This window comes from Terrapene carolina, unplaced genomic scaffold (assembly GCF_002925995.2).
Source record: "Terrapene carolina triunguis isolate 2854851 unplaced genomic scaffold, T_m_triunguis-2.0 Scaffold95, whole genome shotgun sequence".
NCBI classification, from domain to species: Eukaryota; Metazoa; Chordata; order Testudines; family Emydidae; genus Terrapene; species Terrapene triunguis.
Genome location: NW_020664446.1, coordinates 33,762,958 through 33,781,208, shown reverse-complemented (window position 1 = coordinate 33,781,208; position 18,251 = coordinate 33,762,958). Strand labels below are relative to the sequence as shown.

The 18,251-nt window shown below is 41.8% G+C and overlaps 1 protein-coding gene across 1 annotated transcript; it reads left to right on the top strand.

Moving 5' to 3' along the window:
* Nucleotides 1–1,847: 1,847 nt before the first annotated feature.
* Nucleotides 1,848–14,513, top strand: LOC113406384 (kinesin-like protein KIF20B). The gene is made up of 6 exons (XM_026650985.1): nucleotides 1,848–1,903; nucleotides 10,346–10,502; nucleotides 11,256–11,342; nucleotides 11,454–11,573; nucleotides 11,803–11,941; nucleotides 14,322–14,513. The coding sequence occupies exons 2-6, from the start codon at nucleotides 10,347–10,349 to the stop codon at nucleotides 14,492–14,494; spliced, it is 675 nt and encodes a 224-aa protein (XP_026506770.1). The 5' UTR covers nucleotides 1,848–1,903; nucleotide 10,346; the 3' UTR covers nucleotides 14,495–14,513.
* Nucleotides 14,514–18,251: the final 3,738 nt, after the last annotated feature.

Genomic DNA, 18,251 nt, shown 5'->3' with positions numbered 1-18,251 from the left:
AGATAAAAAGTACAAAGGCATGGGATTGTGTGTGTGTTTTGGTCATAAGGGAAACCTTACCCACACCCCCTGAACCGAAGGGTTGTGCACTTCGTGACCGTCTGAACCTGGCCAGTGCAGAAAACGGCTGACTGAAGGGTAACGTATTTTCGGGCAAATGCAGGGTAAGGTTATGGAGTAAAAATGTCTGGTTGCTCGGGCAGAATTGATCTCAAGTTGTATCGATACTATAGTGTTAAGATCATAGTAAATAGCTAATGAATAATAATTTTACATGTACTCTATAGGGTTAAGAATAGTAGTAAATAGCTAATTAATAATAACTTTATATGTACTTGTACTTGTCTTCAGTATAACTTGCCGTTTATATTAATCCTTATTCAGTGCTGGTCTTTAATCTTGCTTTTCTTATTTTGTCTGTGTTGCCTTTATAGTCGAAAGTCATTAAAAACCTTTCTTGAGGAATAATTAGTCGTTTTAGTTTTTCTTATACAGGCACTACTCAACCTCATTACATCTGTGTTGGGAAGTAGTGATCACCCAGGGCCCAATTAGGGTCCTAACTGTGCCTCCCTCTTCCTTTATCTCCGCAATGTAAACAGTGATTATAATCTTTTCTATCTCACAAGAATGTGGTTAATATTATTTTATTTATGCCCTGATTTTGCAAACATTTTTACATTTGCTTAACTGCAAACATGTGAGTAGTACCACTGAAGAACTCACAAATTAGGCATTATATACTTCAGGATTGGGGCCTTGATATTTATATGCTTTTCTAAATGTAAATATAACTAACATTTGAGCACCTCAGACACATTCATAAGTTTTTCCTCACAATATTCTATTGGGTTATTATGGCTATTATCCCAATTTCACATATGAGAAACTGAGGCAGAGAAAGAATAAATAATTTATATTTTTTCTACTCATCAAAACATGTAAGAAAGGAGGAGGAGGAGGATCACATTATAAAGATCTGCAAAATCTACGGTGACTAACAGCTCATTTTTGCACAACATGTGAACGGGCTGGAGAGAGCAATGCCACGTCCCTTTTCAATCAAGAAAATCCAAGACCAAGGAGCTAAGTAGAGCCCACAGGTGTATTCAGACTCCCCAGAGGGTACAAGGAGCCTAGAAAACATGTGATCATATATGCCAGCAGTTCTCAAATTGTGGGTCAGGATCCCAAAGTGGTTAGAGACCCCCCTGTAATAGGGTCACCAGGGCTGACATTAGATTTGCTGGGGCCCAGGGACAAAGCCAAAGTTCCAATCCCACTGCCTGGGGCCAAAGCCCAAGGGCTCCAGCCCTGGGTGACGGGGATCAGGTTTTGGCTTTGGTCCCCCTGCCTGGGGCGGAGGGCCTCGGGCAGACTCAGGCTTTGGTCCCCCCTCCTGGAGTATTTTTGTTGTCAGAAGGGGGTTGGGGTGCAGTGAAGTTTGAGAACCCCGATAGATGCTTAATATCTGTACAATCTACTGCGTAGCATCTCATGTGAACAGAGCTTATTTTGTGGGTTGTAACGACACAAACAGCTCCCGCTCCCAATTCCCGACTTGGGGTGGGTGCACTGAGCATTGGCCTAGGCGCTACCAAGTCGCGAGCAGCAGCCAAGACGGTCACGTTTGCGTGTCGAAAAGGGCAGGGTTGCTATCTGTGATGACGTCACACCGGCCCCGGCACAACACATCCCAGCCGCACGCGCCTCCCCCCGCCCCAGTCCCAGCCTGCGCTGGGCGGAGACGTTCCGCTTCCCCGCGGCGTGACGTTGGCTTCCAGCCCGCCCCTCGCCTCCCATGGTGCTGTGCGGCACAGCGCGCCGCCATTGGGTGGATTTGAAAAGGGACCGCGGCGAGTCTGACGGTGTCGCCGGCAGAGAGGTCTCGCGTCCCCCGCAGGTGAGCGCGGGCTGAGGGGCTGCCGATCTCCGGGCCACAGCTGCGCTCCGAGAGGTCGCTTCCTGGCTTCCCTTCCCCTCCCTGCCTGGAGGCTGCCTCGGCTTTCCCTGTTGGTGCGCTGGGCAGCGAGTCGTGCCCCGGCATAGGCAGCCTGGGGCCGCCTGCCCTGGCTCCCAGCGCCCTGGTGTCTCCGGCATGCCGGGCTCGGAGCGCCGCTGGTGCGGCCCGTCTGAGGCGCTGCGGTGTCCCGAGGCGCTGTAACAACATCGGGGTGACTGCTCGGGCGGAGGCTGGGGGCGCTGCTCCTGCAGGAGGAATATAGTGAGTTGCGGCGGTAATAGCCCAGCTTAGCTACACGAGGCTTATCTAGGGCCGAGTTCTTGCTATTGGTTGAGTGAGTGACATGTTAACCACAGGGAGTTTTAAAATCTTCTGGTAAAGGATGAGTGACTGACTTCTCTTCGTGTGTGCCTGGGCTGGTTATTGCCAGGGGAACTTAGGAAAGTGGTAGTAGGAAAACCCACTTGTCCATAGCAAGTGGGAATCTACAGGCTAAGTGCCATACCTTCTGCAGGCTTCAAGCTTGTATTTGCAAAAAGTAACCATCATAATTAGTAAGGACAACTTCCAACCGAGTGTGAAAAGGGAGAGGGAGAGAAAGCGTAGGCCTCTTCTATACTGGGGCTTAGGCCTGGTTTCAGTTATTAGTGAGGCTGCTCTATTGGAAACCCTTGTGTCAATGAGAAAAATAGCAGTGCACCAGAGGTTATTACTAGGGTGAAATGGGGGGAAAGGTCACTGGTGCAAATTCTAAGTTTACTTGTCTATGCAAGGGACTTGCACTTCATGGGTTGTTGTCATTGACTTCACATCTTTAACTGATTTGCCTTAAGTCTCTTGAGTGTCCCCTATAGCATCAGTTCTCAACCAGGGGTTTGTGGCTCCCTGGAGGGCCGTGAGGAGGTTTCAGAGGGGTCTGTGAAGCAGAGCTGGCATTAAACTCACTGGGTCCCAGAGCAGAAAGCCAAAGCCTGAGGCCAGCTGTGGTGGGCTGAAGCCCAACCAACAGTTTTGCGGGGATCCCTGTGGCATGGGGCCACAGGCAATTGCCCTGCTTGCTACCCCCTAATGCTGGCCCTGGATTTTATATGCAGAAAAACAGCTGTTTGTTTGGTGGGGGGTGGGGCAGGGGTTGCTGTGGAGTTTTTTCAGCATGGGAAGGACTCTGAAAGAGAGAGGTTGAGAACCCCTGCCCTATGGTCATACCCACAGAGAGTTCCTATCTTGACCTATTAATTTAATTTAAGGCACACTTGTTTGTGTCCTAATTAACAAATGTAGGGGATGTGAGAGCATATTCTGAGACATCTAAAGCTCTTTCAAAATTTAACATTTAAATCAAATAAGATAACTGGTCAATAGGTATTACTGATGGATAACTACCAATTAAACAGAGTACTTGAATACAACAGTTGTGCACTCTTTATCCTTATAATTGAAGTGGACATGGCTTTGAGACTATCACAGCACAGGTATATTTCACTCCAATAGTAGGTTTAGTTTTCAGGTTAGTAGGTGTTGTGTACGTTGTTGAAGCCCTGATAATACTTTGGGCCAAATTCTGCCCAGACTTTCATTCCATGCAACTCCATCCCCACATAGGTGGGACTGACTAGGGTAGAAATTGGGGCAGAAGTTGACTGTTACTCTTGCATAGCTCACCTCTGTAGCTCTTGAAACGCTTTATAAAGCTGGCCAAATATCATCTGTATTTTACAGGCTGATGGATGCGGAAGACTGAAGCTTGGTCTACACTACAGAGTTAGGTCCACGTAAGGCAGCTTACATCGACCTGATTATGTCAATGTCTATGCTATAGCCTTGCTCTCGCTGATGTAGGTGCCCTACTACACCGACATAAAACATGAGAAGCGTAGCACTTATGTCGGTTTAGTTAGGGCAACGCAGTGTCCATGTAGACCAGTGGTACTCAACCGTTGAGGCGCATGGGGACCAATTAGAGCTGTGTGGTAAAGGCTGTTCAGCTCACCCGGTGGGGTCTGGGGGTCTGCTTCTGGCCGCACAGGGTGCTGAGCTTAGAGGGTCTGAGGAGGGTTGCGGGGAGGGGGAGGGGAATCTGTGGCTCTTTACCTGAGGCCCGGCTAATGACCCACAATGATAAATAGGTTGAGAACCACTGATGAAGACACTGTATTACTGACATTGGCTGTTGGCTGTCATTCTTGTCAGTTTCATAGCTCTGCTTTGCCAGGCTAGGCTCACAACTGGGGCTGTGAAATTGACAAGAAAGACTGGTAGGCTCCCTACTACTATGAAATTGAGGCCAGCATCTGGCTCACAGCTGCAGCCCCCCCCCCCTCTCAGCTGGGCATAGGGCTCACAGCTGGAACTCCTGCCCCCCAACCTGGGGTGACAGCCCCAGCTCTGACCCCACAGCAGGGAGCCTACCAGCCTTCCTTGTCAATTTCACAGATTCAGCTGTGAGCTCTCTCTTGAGCCTGAAATTGACAAGAAAGGCTGGTAGACTCCATGCTGTGAACCCTGCACCAGGCTCACAGCTCAGGTTGTCAACCCAGGGCAGAGGGGGTCTCACATCTGGGCTCTCAGTTCCACGCTGGGAGCCCAGCTGCCGCCTGGGCTCTCAGCCCCTCACTCTGCCCTTCTTAAATCAGTGCAAACACTCCTGATAAGGATGTGCACCACTGACAGAAGGAGGGTCGTGTGAACATGAAATACCACAGTAAATACTGGAACAGTGCAGAGAAGGGCTGCTAGGATGATCTAAGGAATGGAGAACCTGCATTGCAAAAGGGAACTTAAGGAGCTTGACTTGTTTAGCCTGACCAAATGAAGGCTGAGGAGAGAGATGATTGCTCTCTATAAATACATCAGTGGGATACACACCATTGAGGGAGAGGAATTGTTTAAGTGAAGCATCAGTGTTGGCATGAGAACAAATAGATACAAACTGGACATCAACAAGTTCAGGCTTGAAATTAGATGAGTTTCTAACTATCAGAAGAGTGAAGTTCTGGGACAGGCTTCCAAGGAGAGCAGTGTGGGCAAAAAACCTAGCTGGTTTCAAGACTGAGTTTGATAAGTTTATGAAGGGGGTGGTGTGATGAGAGGCCATGTACCATTGTAGGAAATATCTGTGACTGCTAATAGCAAATATCCCCAATGGATGGAGATGAGACACTAGATGGGGAGGGCTCTGAGTTACTACAGAGAATTCTTTCCCAGGTGTATGGTTGGTGGGTCTCAATCCTGATCATGTGGGTAACTTTTCATATTTGGGGTCAAGAAGGAATTTCCCCCTGGGTCAGATTGGTAGAGACCCTCTGGGTTTTTTGCTTTCCTCTGCAGTGTGAGACATGAAAATTTGAACTAGAGAAAATGGTGGATTCTCTGTAAGTTGAAGTCTTTAACTCAAGATCTGAGGACTTTAGTAACGCAGTCAGAGATTATGGGCCTATTGCAGAAGTGGGTGGGTGAGGTTCTGTGGCCTGCGATGTGCAGGAGGTCAGACTAAATGATCATGATGGTTCCTTCCGGCCTTAAAGTCTGAGTCTTTTAGGTGAACAGACTGATGAATCACAGGCTATGTCAATGCTACAAGCAATACAGTTGCAGTGCTGCAGCTATGCCACTGTAGTGCCATAATGTAGATGCTTCCTACATGGATGGAAGGTTTTTTTCCTCTCAATGTAGATAATCCATCTCTCTGAAGTCACACCCTACACACTATTGTACAAAGATTATTACAGAATATGCCTTGTGAGGTATCCTTTAAAAACGAACTCACTGATCATTAATATTTTTGTGTGATTTATGTACAGTGTAGGTATTGAGTTATGGATATGCTAGAATTATAACTAAAGTGTGTTTAAACCAGGCATGTCAGATGGAGTTGTTAAACAGGTCTAGCCTCAATAAAGTAGGTGTTTACCTCAATTTACATATAAGCTGTAAACAGGACCATCAAGACAGCAGGGGGAGGTGAAGGCAGGAAACAGAACAATTTGCATTTCAGCAAACACCAGATAAGGAAAAAAGAGCACATGGAGCTTCCTTCATACCCAGACTCCATGTTGCCTTTCTCTCAGGTTCAGTAAACTTTACTTTGAGGGGTAACCCTCAGAAGAATACATTTTAAAGGTTTACTGATCTACAAAGACAGGGGGCTGAACCTTAAGTGATTTGAATCAGTATGCAATATTACTGTATTTTGAAAGTGCATAAAGTGAGGTCTTTTCTGAAAGCACACAGTTTTGGGGAAAAAATCAGGACTTGAAGTGTCGACTAGGCCAAAGTTGTGTCCACTTGATTCCACAATTGACTGTAGAGTTTAGTGTACACCATGGTTAAAACTGCTCTGATTTGAACTTGGTGGTTGACCTTTGAAGTGGCAGAAACATCTTGAAGGGACACTTGTCTGGATTTTGGGCAGTGTTATTCTGAGATTCTGGAAGTGTTAAAGGGCATATGTAGAAACTGCTAAATATTCCACAATATTAGAACAGCTTTCACACCGCTGCGTTCTCTAATCATTTCATTTGGGATACGATCCAGAAGGGAAATTCCCAACATAGCTCGTTCCATTGCCCTTTCAGCTACCGATAGCCGCTGTTCTTCTCTCTTCGTCAGTACCCAGGTTTCACTGCCATACAGCATGGCTGGCAGCAGTGTTGAATTGAAGATATTTGTACGTGTGGTCTTGTCGATTTTGCCTTTGAGGAGGTCCTTGATGGAATTAAATGCACACCATCCTGCCCGAATCCTTCGCGAGAGTTCTCTGTTCATGTCTTGGCATATATTAACTTCTTGGCCCAAATATATGTACTGTTCCACTTCTTCAATTTCTTCTCCTGTTACCGTTATTCTGGCTTTTCGTAAGATGTCTGATCGCAATTATTTCGTTTTGCAACGGTTCATTTTCAGACCAACCTGACTGCTTTTCTTGTCGAGTCTTCGTAGTATGAAAGATATTGTTGTGGAAAGCGGGCCACATAGCACGGTTCACGGACAATAGGTGGACTGCAATCATTACTGAGTGGTTCCTGCGAGAACAGAAAAGACCATCTGGTCGGCCTCCAAGAAGATGGGAAGATAACATTGTTAAACGTTTCGGATGAACGTGGAGAAGAAAGGCAGACATGTTGTGATCGGCGCAGTCTTAACGACAGCTGAAGACCGATCGATCCAGGTGATTAGAACAGCTATACTTTGTCAGACCAATAGTCCATCTAGCCCAGTATTCTGTCTTCTGACAGTGGCCAATATGAGGTTCTTCGGCAGGAATGAACAGAACAGGGCAATTATCAAGTGATCCATTCCCAGCTTCTGGCAGTTAGTGGCTTAAAACACCTAGAGCGTGGGTTTGCATCTCTGATCATCTTGGCTAATAGCCATCAATGGACCTATTCTCCATGATTTTACCTAATTCTTCTTTTGAACCCAGTTATACTTTTCACCTTCACAGCATCCCTGGAAACGAGTTCTACAGGTTGACTGTATGTGTGAAGTATTTTTTTTTGTTTTGTTTTAAACCTGCTGCCTGTTAATTTCATTGGGTGACCCCTGGTTCTTGTGTTATGTGAAGAATAAGGAAGTGTTATCTACCCCACGTTGTCCACACCATTCTGATTTCATAGACCTCTATATCCTTCTGATGCCATTCTGCGCCAAAAAAAATTCTGTGCACAATATTTTAAAATTCTGCAAATTGTATTTGTTAAATAAATGAGGCTCCAGCATGGCATTGGGGAACACAGGCCACTGGCTGCATAAAAGTGGGAGATCACTGTGCAGCTCCCCCTGGGACATGGACTCAGCGGTGAGGCCGAGCCTGCCCCTCTCTGCCAGGTGCACCAGGTGTGGGCAGGCAGGCTCAGCAAGGATCCAAGTGTGGAGGGGCTTAGTGTGGGGGGATCCAGGTGTAGGTTGAGAGGGTTCTGTGTGGGGCAGTCTGGATGCAGGTGGCTCAGTGGGGGATCTGGGTGTGGGGGGAGATCTGGATGCACAGGGCTTGTTGGGGGGGTTCTGGGTGTAACAGTAACTGGATTCTGCAGGGGTGTCCAGATGAAGGTGGTTGAGGCTCAGCAGGGGGTGGGGGGTCAGAACTCAGCAGGGGGGTATAGGTGTGTGTGGGCTCAGTGGGGGTCCAGATGCATCTGGGCGGGGATCTGGGTGTGAGTGGCTTCTCAGGGTGTCTGAGGTGCAGGGGGAGTGCGGCTCATTGGGGGGCGGGGTTTCTGAGTGCGGGGGGGGGTTAGGCTCGGTGGGTGGGGTCTGAGTATTAGGGTGTCTGGATGCACAGGGGTAAGGCAGATGGAGGAGCAGCTCCCTGTACAGGGATCCCTCCCCCTGCAGCTGTGATGGGTGCAGGAAGTGGGGGAGTGGGAGGGGGAGTTTGCAGAGCTTCCTTCAGCCGAGGGAGAAATCTGGGAGTGGGTCTGATCTGGCCCCAGATGCTGTGCAAGGGAAGAGAAAGTCCCATCCTCCCCAGCCCAGCCGGGACTAGCAGTTGAGCCCGGTGCAGGGTAGGAGCCACCAGCCGGGTCTTCCCAGTCCCGCCTCCTCGCCCACAGTGATTTACTTCTCTGCCGGCTGCCCTGAGCCTCCAAAACATACTGCTGAGGAGGGTCAGAAAGTCTTTTTTGCGAGGAAGCAAATCTGCGGGGGAAATAAATTCTGCACATGCAGAGTAGCAAAAAATATCTTCCCTTGGAAATGCGATGACTAAGCTTAATAGTCCCAGTTTTTTTTAATCTCTCCTCATCTGGAATCTGTTCCATACTCCTAATCATTTTTGTTGACCGTCTCTGTACCTTTTCCAATTGGGAATGGGAGACAGGGAATGGATCACTTGATGATTACCTGTTCATTCCCTTTGGGGCACTTGGCATTGGCCACTGTCAGAAGACAGGATACTGGGCTAGATGGACCTTTAGTCTGACGCAGTATGGCCGTTCTTATGTTCTAATTCTAATATCTTTTTTGAGATGGGGTAATCTGAACTGCACACCATATTCAAGGTGTTGGCGTACCATGCATTTATATAGTGGCATTATATTTACTGTCTTTATATCTATCCCTTTCCTAATGGTTCCTAACATTGTTAACTTTTTTTTTACTTTGAGCAGATGTTTTCAGAGAACTTGCCACGATGACTCCAAGATCTTTCTTGAGTGATAACAGCTCATTTAGACCCCATCATTTTGTATGTATAGTTGGGGTTATGTTTTCCAGTGTGCGTTACTTTGCATTTATCAACATTGAATTTAATCTGCCATTTGCCCAGTCACCAGTTTTATGGGATTCTTTGGTAACTCTTCACCATCAGTTTTGGACTTAACTATCTTGAGTAATTTTGTGTCATCTGCAAATTTTGCCACCTCACTGTTTGCCCCTTTCTCCAGATCATTTATGAATATGTTGAACTGCACTGGTCCTACTACAGATCCCTGTGGGCCACTGCTATTTACCTGTCTCCATCCTGAAAACTGACCATTTATTCCTTCCCTTTGTTTACTATTTTTTAACCCGTCACTAATCCAGGAGAGGATCTTCCTTCTTATCCCATGAGTGCTTACCTTGCTTAAGTGCCTTTTTTGAGGGACAAGTCAAAGGCTTTGTGAAAGTCCAAGTACACTATCCATTGGATCACCTTTGTCCCCATGTTTGTTTGCCCCCTCCTCGAAGAATTTTGATAGATTAGTGAGGCACGATTTTCCTTTACGAAAGCTATGTTGACTCTTCCCCCCCCCACAAATCGTGTTCATTTATGTGTCTGGTAATTCTGTTCTTTACTGTAGTTTCAGCCAATTTGCCTGGTACTGAAGTTAGTTTTACTGGCTTGTAATTGCAAGGATCACCTCTGGAGAGTTTTTGGTTGTTGGTTTTTGATTATTTAAATTGGTGTTACATTAGCTATTCTCCAGTCATCTGGTACGGAAGGTGATTTAAGTGATGGGTTACATACCATAGCTAGTAGTTCTGCAATCTTATTTTGAATTCCTTCAGAACTCTTGGATGAGTCCCATCTGGTCCTGTGCCTTATTACTGTTTAATTTATCAATTTGTTCCAAAATCACCTCTATTGATGCCTCAGTCTGGGACAGTTCCTCAGATTTATCATCTAAAAAGAATGTCTCAGATGTGGGAATCTCCCTCACATCCTCAGCAGTGAAGAGTGATGCAAAGAATTAATTTAGCTTCTTCACAATAGTCTTACCTTCCTTGAGTGCTCCTTTAGATGTGTTTTTTCTCCTTTTGCCCCAGCCTGTTATTGGAAACTGTATTTATGTGTAAGGTTTGAAAATAAATAAAACACATATAGAAATAGAAACTTGTATTATGATGGCTTCTCATGTCTTCAGGCATGCTATGCTATTTAAACAGTTGGCTTTATTTTTGCAGAATGGAACCAGTTTTGGATAAAGCAACAATTATAAGACCATCTTATATTGCTAGTGTTGAGCTACCTCCAAGAATTGGGCCAGTAAATGTTGAGGACCTTAAAGCAGACCTCTCAGATGAATTTTCCCTGGTTTCTTCAAACTTGGATATAAGCCAGGTGAGAATGTTTAACAGTCTGCTTTGTTAATTTTAAAAATGAAATGACTTAAATTGTGAAGCATTTATATATCCTGTTGCTTTTAATGATAAAGCAACAAGCATATCTATATTTCTGTATAAATAAAAGGGAAACATTTAAAATTAGATGCTATAGTAATGAATTCCTGTATTTGTGCCTTGATAGTCCTGTCGTTGTGTAGTTTGTGTTTTGTGTTAATCAAAAAAAGATAGCTTTTATAATTAGAGTAACTTCTGTCATCAGAGGCAGAGAAATTCAGAGATGTTATTTGTACATATTTTCATCGTATTTTGAAGTTCATCTTTTTGCTGGGTACTTTTGATACCAACACAAAAAGTGATAATTATAAACAATAACTTGCAGGAAATGTTGGTAAAATCTATAGTTGCCTCCTGTTCTGCTCTAGTAATGCAGAAATTAATTACCAGATACAAAGGATAATATGGGGTATGCTGGTGGCTTTTATTTTCAATTACTACTTGGCCTAAACGGCATAGCATATCTTTATAATCCACAAGAAGTCATTTTAAATATTTTATAAGGTTATTAAGGTGAATTTCTAGAAGGGCCAAAGTACTTGCAGCAATAAATGAATGAATTGTGGGGTGGGGGGGAGGGGGAGGAAGGGACCTGAAATAACTAGTATTTAATATCTTGCCATGCTAATTGTCAAACTAGACATTCAAACTAAATAGCAATGCTATTAATTGAAGGTAATCTCTCTCTTTTTAGAGGAACAGTTTGGATTCCAAGGAACATATACAAGTTTGCCTTCGTATTAGGCCTTTCACAGCAACTGAAAAAGAAAATGAATCTCAGGTGTGGCTCTTTTTTACATAAAACTTGTTCATTTTTTACAAAACTTTTTTTAGCTAAGATGCAAATGTACAATTTTTTGAGCTTAAAAATCCAATTTTTTTCCTTTTACAGGACTGTGTTTCTATTCAAGACTCAACTAGCATTATATTGAAAGGCCCTAAGAATTCCATGATCTGTCGGCTGAGTGAAAAAAATGTAGGGCAGATGGTGCAGAAATTCACTTTTTCACAAGTAAGCAGATAATACTTGAGACAAACTTCATTTTGCAATGTGGAAACTTGTTGAATCTTGCCCTAAACAAGTTTTTATTTTGTATTTTAATTCTTTTAAAACTGGGAACATTTTATATACATTTAACTGATGAAAAGTGCCTAGATGTAAACTGCTCTTTCTTCCCCACCCCCCAAATGGTCCTTTTAAAACAACTGAAGGTCATAAATTGCTTCTTGCTAATGCTTAGGTATTTGGACCTGAAACAACTCAAGAAGAGTTCTTTGATGGTACTGTGAAACAACCAGTACAAGACTTCTTGGAGGGACACAATCGTCTTATTTTCACTTACGGTGTGACAAATGCTGGAAAAACCTACACATTCCAAGGTACTATTAACATTTTCTTGAACCATGAAATTACAAAAATCTGTGTGTGCAGGCTTCTGAATTAGGCAAATATTATTCAAGTGCCTGAAGTTTTTATTTATTCATTTATTTATTTAGTTTTTTGGCCTGTATATAAGCTTACCTCCATTACACATTTATTTGGACTTTGCAACTCTCCCTGAACGTACAATAAAACAACTAAAAACTGGTAATACCAACAAAAACACCTCTTTGTAATGAAGAAGCACGTGTGTGTGTGTGTGTGTGTATATAATTCAAAATATAAACAGACTATACACAAGTTAAACTGTGAGTGGTGTACCTCCTCATAAGGTCAAGTAGCAACTATCTATCTGCTGAAAGTGAACGTTGGCTTCAAATAGAGAGTAGTAGAAATTGATCATAATGGGCAGAAAACAGACCTTTTCTGAAATTTGTTTGCACACCTGCTTTGGGTGTGTGTATAAAATTCAAATTGTCACAAGCTGCTAAGGTTATAATTGGCAATAATATCCTCCAACACAGAATGGATAAAGGTAGATTTAAAAAAAAAAAAAATTAGATTGGATTTTTTTATTTTGTTACTTCAATGATAGGTTTCTTTTTAGAAAGAAAAAGCTTATTTAAAAATCTGAATTTATAATAAATTTGGGCCTTTACATATTTTGTATTAATCTCTTATTTATTTTTTTATTTAAAATGTATTATGCTGAATCCATGAGACTATCAAAGTTTTGAATTAAAGGCTGCTTTTATATATAAAAAATACTTTCTCTCTTTTCTCCCTCTTCCCCCTCCCCCCCCTTCGATTCTAACTTTTGAGGTGAATTTTTATAAATCTGGCACAATAGGGCATAGGTGCTGGAACTAGGGTTGTTTGGAGGTGCTGCTGCACCCAGGCTTGAAGTGATTTCCGTCGTATACATGGTTTGCAGTTTGGTTCAGCACCCCCACTATACAAATTGTTCCAGCACCCCTGCAGTATGTCATGCTATGTATTAATGGCTTGATCCTGTGGGGTCCCAGGGCTACGGGGTGCAAGAGACTGGCAAAGTCATCACAAGCATTGGGAGCAGGCTTCTGACTCCAAGAGACACCATCATCTATCTCATAAGGATCATCCACTGAGCCCACCTGGGTGGTCTTGCTATAAAATAGGAGTATCTCCTTACTTGAGCTCTGACTCATTTGAATATGAATATTTATGATTCCAACCCAACATGGAAACTTACTCTCCAGCTCATGAAAAACGTTGTTCTGCCAGTAACTACCAGCCCATGGTTCTGGGTACTTCAAGAAATGTCCTTGCTCTGTCTCTTTGCATGTGCTCTCAGACAGATACAAACAAACAGAAATCCATTAATTTTTCAAATGCCTGCCTCTGTTTCTAAAGAAATAAAATGCTGCAGTGCAAAAGTGGGTTATACCAGCTGAAGTCATGGATTGGGGTGTGTGTGTTTTTTCTGGGGATGGGGTGGTGCAGGGAGTAATGTAACAAGGGAAAATGAGCAGTGTGTGCAACCAGAAAGGAGCAACACTAATGTGAAAGCAGGATATTGTGGGAAGAAGGGACAAGATTCTTCAGAGTGCAGCCTATAGTGTTGATTTCAGCACCCAGGGACTGGAGGAGGAAAAACTGCCATGGCTGCAGTTCGTAAAAAAAAGACAGTTTTCGGATTATTCTCAAGAAATTCCTGTACCGTTGGATTAAAAAAGGAACTTGTGCCAAATGTAAATAGTGCAGCAAAGAGATGCAGAGCCTGATTGTCAGAATGAAACAACATTATGAAAATGCTCCTATGAAAGAAGGCAATGACTTTGAAGAGGATGATGTAGATATATCTGAACAATCTGGATCAATTGGTTAGTAAACATATTTTTGCACCATTCTTATGAACTGTTTACCATGTCTTACTGTGCTAGTAAATGATAAGCACAAATGTATGAAAATGTAAGTTTAGGTGGATTACTTATGAATTTCAAAATGTTTGTGTTCAAAATATAATGGGTGTGTTTATCAATTAAAAAAAAAAAGTAAACTGTTATTGCTGGACTTCTGAAACGATTTTTTTTAATTGCTCAATATAATCAAACATCCTAAGTAAAGATTTCCTGTTTAAAAGTGAAGTTTTATTAGGCATTTATGAATTTTTAGCATTTAAAATAAAATTTTCAAGCAGTTTGGCATGTTACTACAGATAAGGTTTTAAAGAGATTTAGATAATCCTTATTTATTAATTTTGCTATAAAATTGGGTTTAAAATAAATTGTGATACAAACAGCTTTGAGGAGGAATCTTTCACTTACAATCTTAAAGCAGTGCATTGAGTAGTACTCAGTGAGTGACAGTAACTTTTTTTTCTTTATCATTTTGTTTCAGGGTCCAGTTTATTCATAAGGGGTTATGAACATCCATTATCTGTAATGACTACAACTTCAGAGTCATCTACTGGTACCACCATCAGTGCTGCAACTAAAAATATACGAGACAGTAACTACCTGTATTTATTTATTTTTTCTTTAAAAATAAATAAAGCTTTCTTCATCAAGTAAAACCATGGATGAGTTCATAATAAAGACCAGCAAGATTCCATAGATGAAAAGATTGCTTAGTTCATGTATACAACAAATTCTCCCTTTCATCTTGTTCAGGACAACTATTTCATTGACATGGTTCAATCACTACGACCAGGCTACACTCCACCCAGAAAACCAGACATCTCTAAAAGGTTGCTGGATACAGTGTATGAGAAGGAAATCTGAACAGTGTGCAGAAAACATTGATGGAATTTTAGCTAATCCGAGTCTTGACGGGTATAGCAATGTACACAATGATCCAGTAATATGTGATTGTGTGACGACAAGATGGGGTTGTCCATCTTACAGAAATGATTAATACATCAGGAAATGCCCATACAGCAGAATACTTAGAAGAAGTAGCAGTAAAAGCTATAACAAAAACTGAAAATCTAGTGTGTAGCTTGGTTGCAGATAATGCTGCAAATATAACAAAGATGAGGAAAAAAATCTAGGAGACAAATCTAGGAAGAGACAATAAAGGGAACCTGAAATGTATTATATGAGTGCAGTGCTTATTTGATGAGGTGATTTTCTTTGCCAAAGACTTCAGTACTACTCGGGAATAAAGGCAAATGTTGTTGTTGAAACTGCACAATACTTCCATAACAATCACTTTGCTTCAGCTTCTCTGACCAGAGAAGGAGAATCCAAACTAATTTTTCCCCAAGATGTATGATGGAATTCAGTGGCTGACTGTTTTGAGCTGCATATTAAGAACTAGCTTATTCTGACTACTATTTTGTCACGATTTTCTTCACAAATTGATGGAACTATCATAGTCAACATCAGACTAAAGAGAATTATGGAAGATAGGTTTCAGTATATTTCCTTAGCTTTGGGCAAACTGCAGAAAGACGACTGCTGTATCACCGATGCAGTCGAAATTTAGAAGGAACTAAAGGAGACACTGAAGAAAGGAAATTGCAGGCAGTAAAGAAGCAGATGTATCAAGCACTTGCTCTACCTCATTTTCTTGCTAATAGTCTCAACCCAATATACTAGGGTAGAAGCCTAACTGCTGAAGAAGATGCTGCTGCTACGACATGGGTATCTAATAATCACGCATCGGTCATGCCAACCATAACAAATTTCAGGACTGGAGGTGAACCATTCAAGCAGTACATGCTTGCAAAGTCACACCTCAGAATTGAAAGGAAATCCCAGCTAAGCCCCTGGAACCAGAGTTTAATTGCTAATCCAGCTTTTGAAAACAGTAGCCTCTTCTGGAGGCACAGGGAATATGTTCATTATTTGGACTAATTCATTCAAAGTTGAGTTATTGATGGGGAGCTGAAAAAGCAGGAAAACTTGTCTTGTTCTTCCAGTCCATGAATGAAAACAAGGAGGGAGGGGATGAGCTGTATTAGTTTTTAAAAATTTGAAAGATAGCCTAAGTAACTTAAACGGGTCATTTTCAAGAGACCTAGACAAGTAGGAACTTTAGCTCCAGTCACTTTCACTTAGGCATATTTGAAAAATTTCCCAGGCTGACCTGACACTCTAGTTTAATTCACTGACTACAGTTAATCCCTCTACTGATTAAATCTTCAATACATCATTTAGTCATAAATGTCGAACATGTCTTGATAAGAGAAGTTTGTATGTAAAACATTTCAGGTTTTGTTTAATAAAAATGTATATGCTGTTTTGTTTGATTACTTAAATTCTATTTGCCATCCTAATGTGGCTTGACACAAATGAGTAAAACATTAATTATTAGGTAAATAAGCAATATATCATTCACTATTTTCTAACATACTAAAATATACAATTAATAAGAATTTGAAAATATTAGGCTTTATAATTACTTAAATGTGTATATAGTTTACCCGCCTACATAGCAAAAAGATGTACCAAATCTCATGTAAAGACACAATTTACTTGTGAATCAACATGTTTTAATGGTTATAATAACCAATAAGAGTGCACTTTTTTTAGAAAATAATTGAAGTACAAATGGAAAAGCTGATTACAATTGATTATTTAAATTGAGGCTTTCCACTTGATTTAAATCAATCTATGCTGCTCCAATAGTGCAATATTTTTGTACTGTTAACAATCATAATCATTGCAGACCAGCAGATGTCATCCTTCCTTTAGTTCCAGAAATTTTCCTGTAAAAGGAAGGAAAATAGGGCATACCTAGTCTTGTGTGAATTCAATCATAGATCATAATTAACAAAACAGCTGTGGCTGCTGTATTAGGTGTTAATTATCCAGAAATACCAGGTAGAATGACAGCACTATTCTGATTGATCATCTTGTGCTATGTGAAATTGATTTTTATTGAAACAATTAACCAATTGCTTTATTAGCAGTAATAACCTTTTTACCAATTACTTCCTGAAGAACAGATGATAGGTTATGGTTAATGAGCACTGGCAACTCTTCCAGATGGTCATTAATCTCAGGAATTGCTCTTGCTCAAACATGTAACAATTGATTTCAGGATTTCTGATCTCAAATAGATTACCTGAAAGTTGCAAAAAGTTTAGCAGTGTTCACTTCTGTAGAGTGTTATCTTATGTATTGTGGTGTTTCCGAAAAGCTGCGAAATATAGCAAAGCTCTCAATTCAAAGCAGTAAAGTGTATGAGACTGGCAGACAATATGAAAAGTACACCAAATTTAATTTATTTAAATCACTTTTTTAACTTTAGTTTTCTCCGGTTCTTCTGTTACTTGTAATACTAGGAAGTAAAGCCTTTTTCATTTTGAACTGTATACTTAATGTGTTTGATAGTACTTTCTGTATAGTCCACGTAATGGCTTCTCTCAATGGAGTAGCCAGCTTCTACTGGTGTTTGTGAGGGTCTTTCCAACAGCAACAGGGGGACAATTGTATCTTTTTTAAAAAAACCTGTAAAAACACAATACTGGAGGTGGGGTGGAGAATGGGGGCAGGTATGACATTGAAATTCTTTTAAACTGGCTAGATTTCAAGTTAATGATATCCCTATAGGTAACAACTTGCTTACAATATCCCAATGAGCAGTAGCCCCAACATAGCCTCTTGGTATCACCACTACTTCTTTATATTTAGTTTGGCTGCCAGCATCAGAGACACAGTTGCTAGGGTAATGCTGCACTTTATGCTTTTTAAAAAAAGTGTATTTAAAATGGACAGTGTGATATACTATACCTTGGGGGAGTGTCTTGTAACCCCCATATTCCTCATTTTTATATAATCGTAATCTTACCTTATAAGACCTGCTTTATATGAATCCGGGGCAAGGTTATGATCTGCTGAAAGTAATTTCTCTATCCATATATGTATATTAATGCATATGAGAATTGTGTTGTATGGTTGTCACTAAAACATGCTGTAAGTTGGGGAATCAGCCAGATATTAGCTCCCTCGAGGCAACAGCAAGGAAAGTAACCAATACCCAGGTGCGGTTTCAAACAACTTATCAACAACAATTGTCCAGCAAGGGAGCTACAATTCAATGACTCACCTGCATGAGGCCACACCAGGGGAGTTGCTCAACCTTGCCTGGAGACTCAGCAGTGACCCCCCGACATGCCTGGACTTGTATTTTTTCCAAGCACAAAAAACACAGTAGACACCTATTGGGGCCCTTCTCCTGCCCCTACCTATGCTGCAAACAACTAAGGACTTGTCTACACTGGCAATTTGCAGCACTGCAACTTTCTCGCTCAGGGGTGTGAAAAAACACCCCCCCTGAGCACAGCAAGTTTCAGTGCTGTAAAGTGGCAGTATAGACAGT

Coding starts and splice junctions, on each gene's coding strand:
- LOC113406384 (XM_026650985.1), top strand. CDS start 10,347: ATGGAACCAGTTTTGGATAAAGCAACAATTATAAGACCATCTTATATT. Junction 11,343..11,453: donor AAAAAGAAAATGAATCTCAG/GTGTGGCTCTTT, acceptor TTCCTTTTACAG/GACTGTGTTTCTATTCAAGA. Junction 11,574..11,802: donor AGAAATTCACTTTTTCACAA/GTAAGCAGATAA, acceptor GCTAATGCTTAG/GTATTTGGACCTGAAACAAC.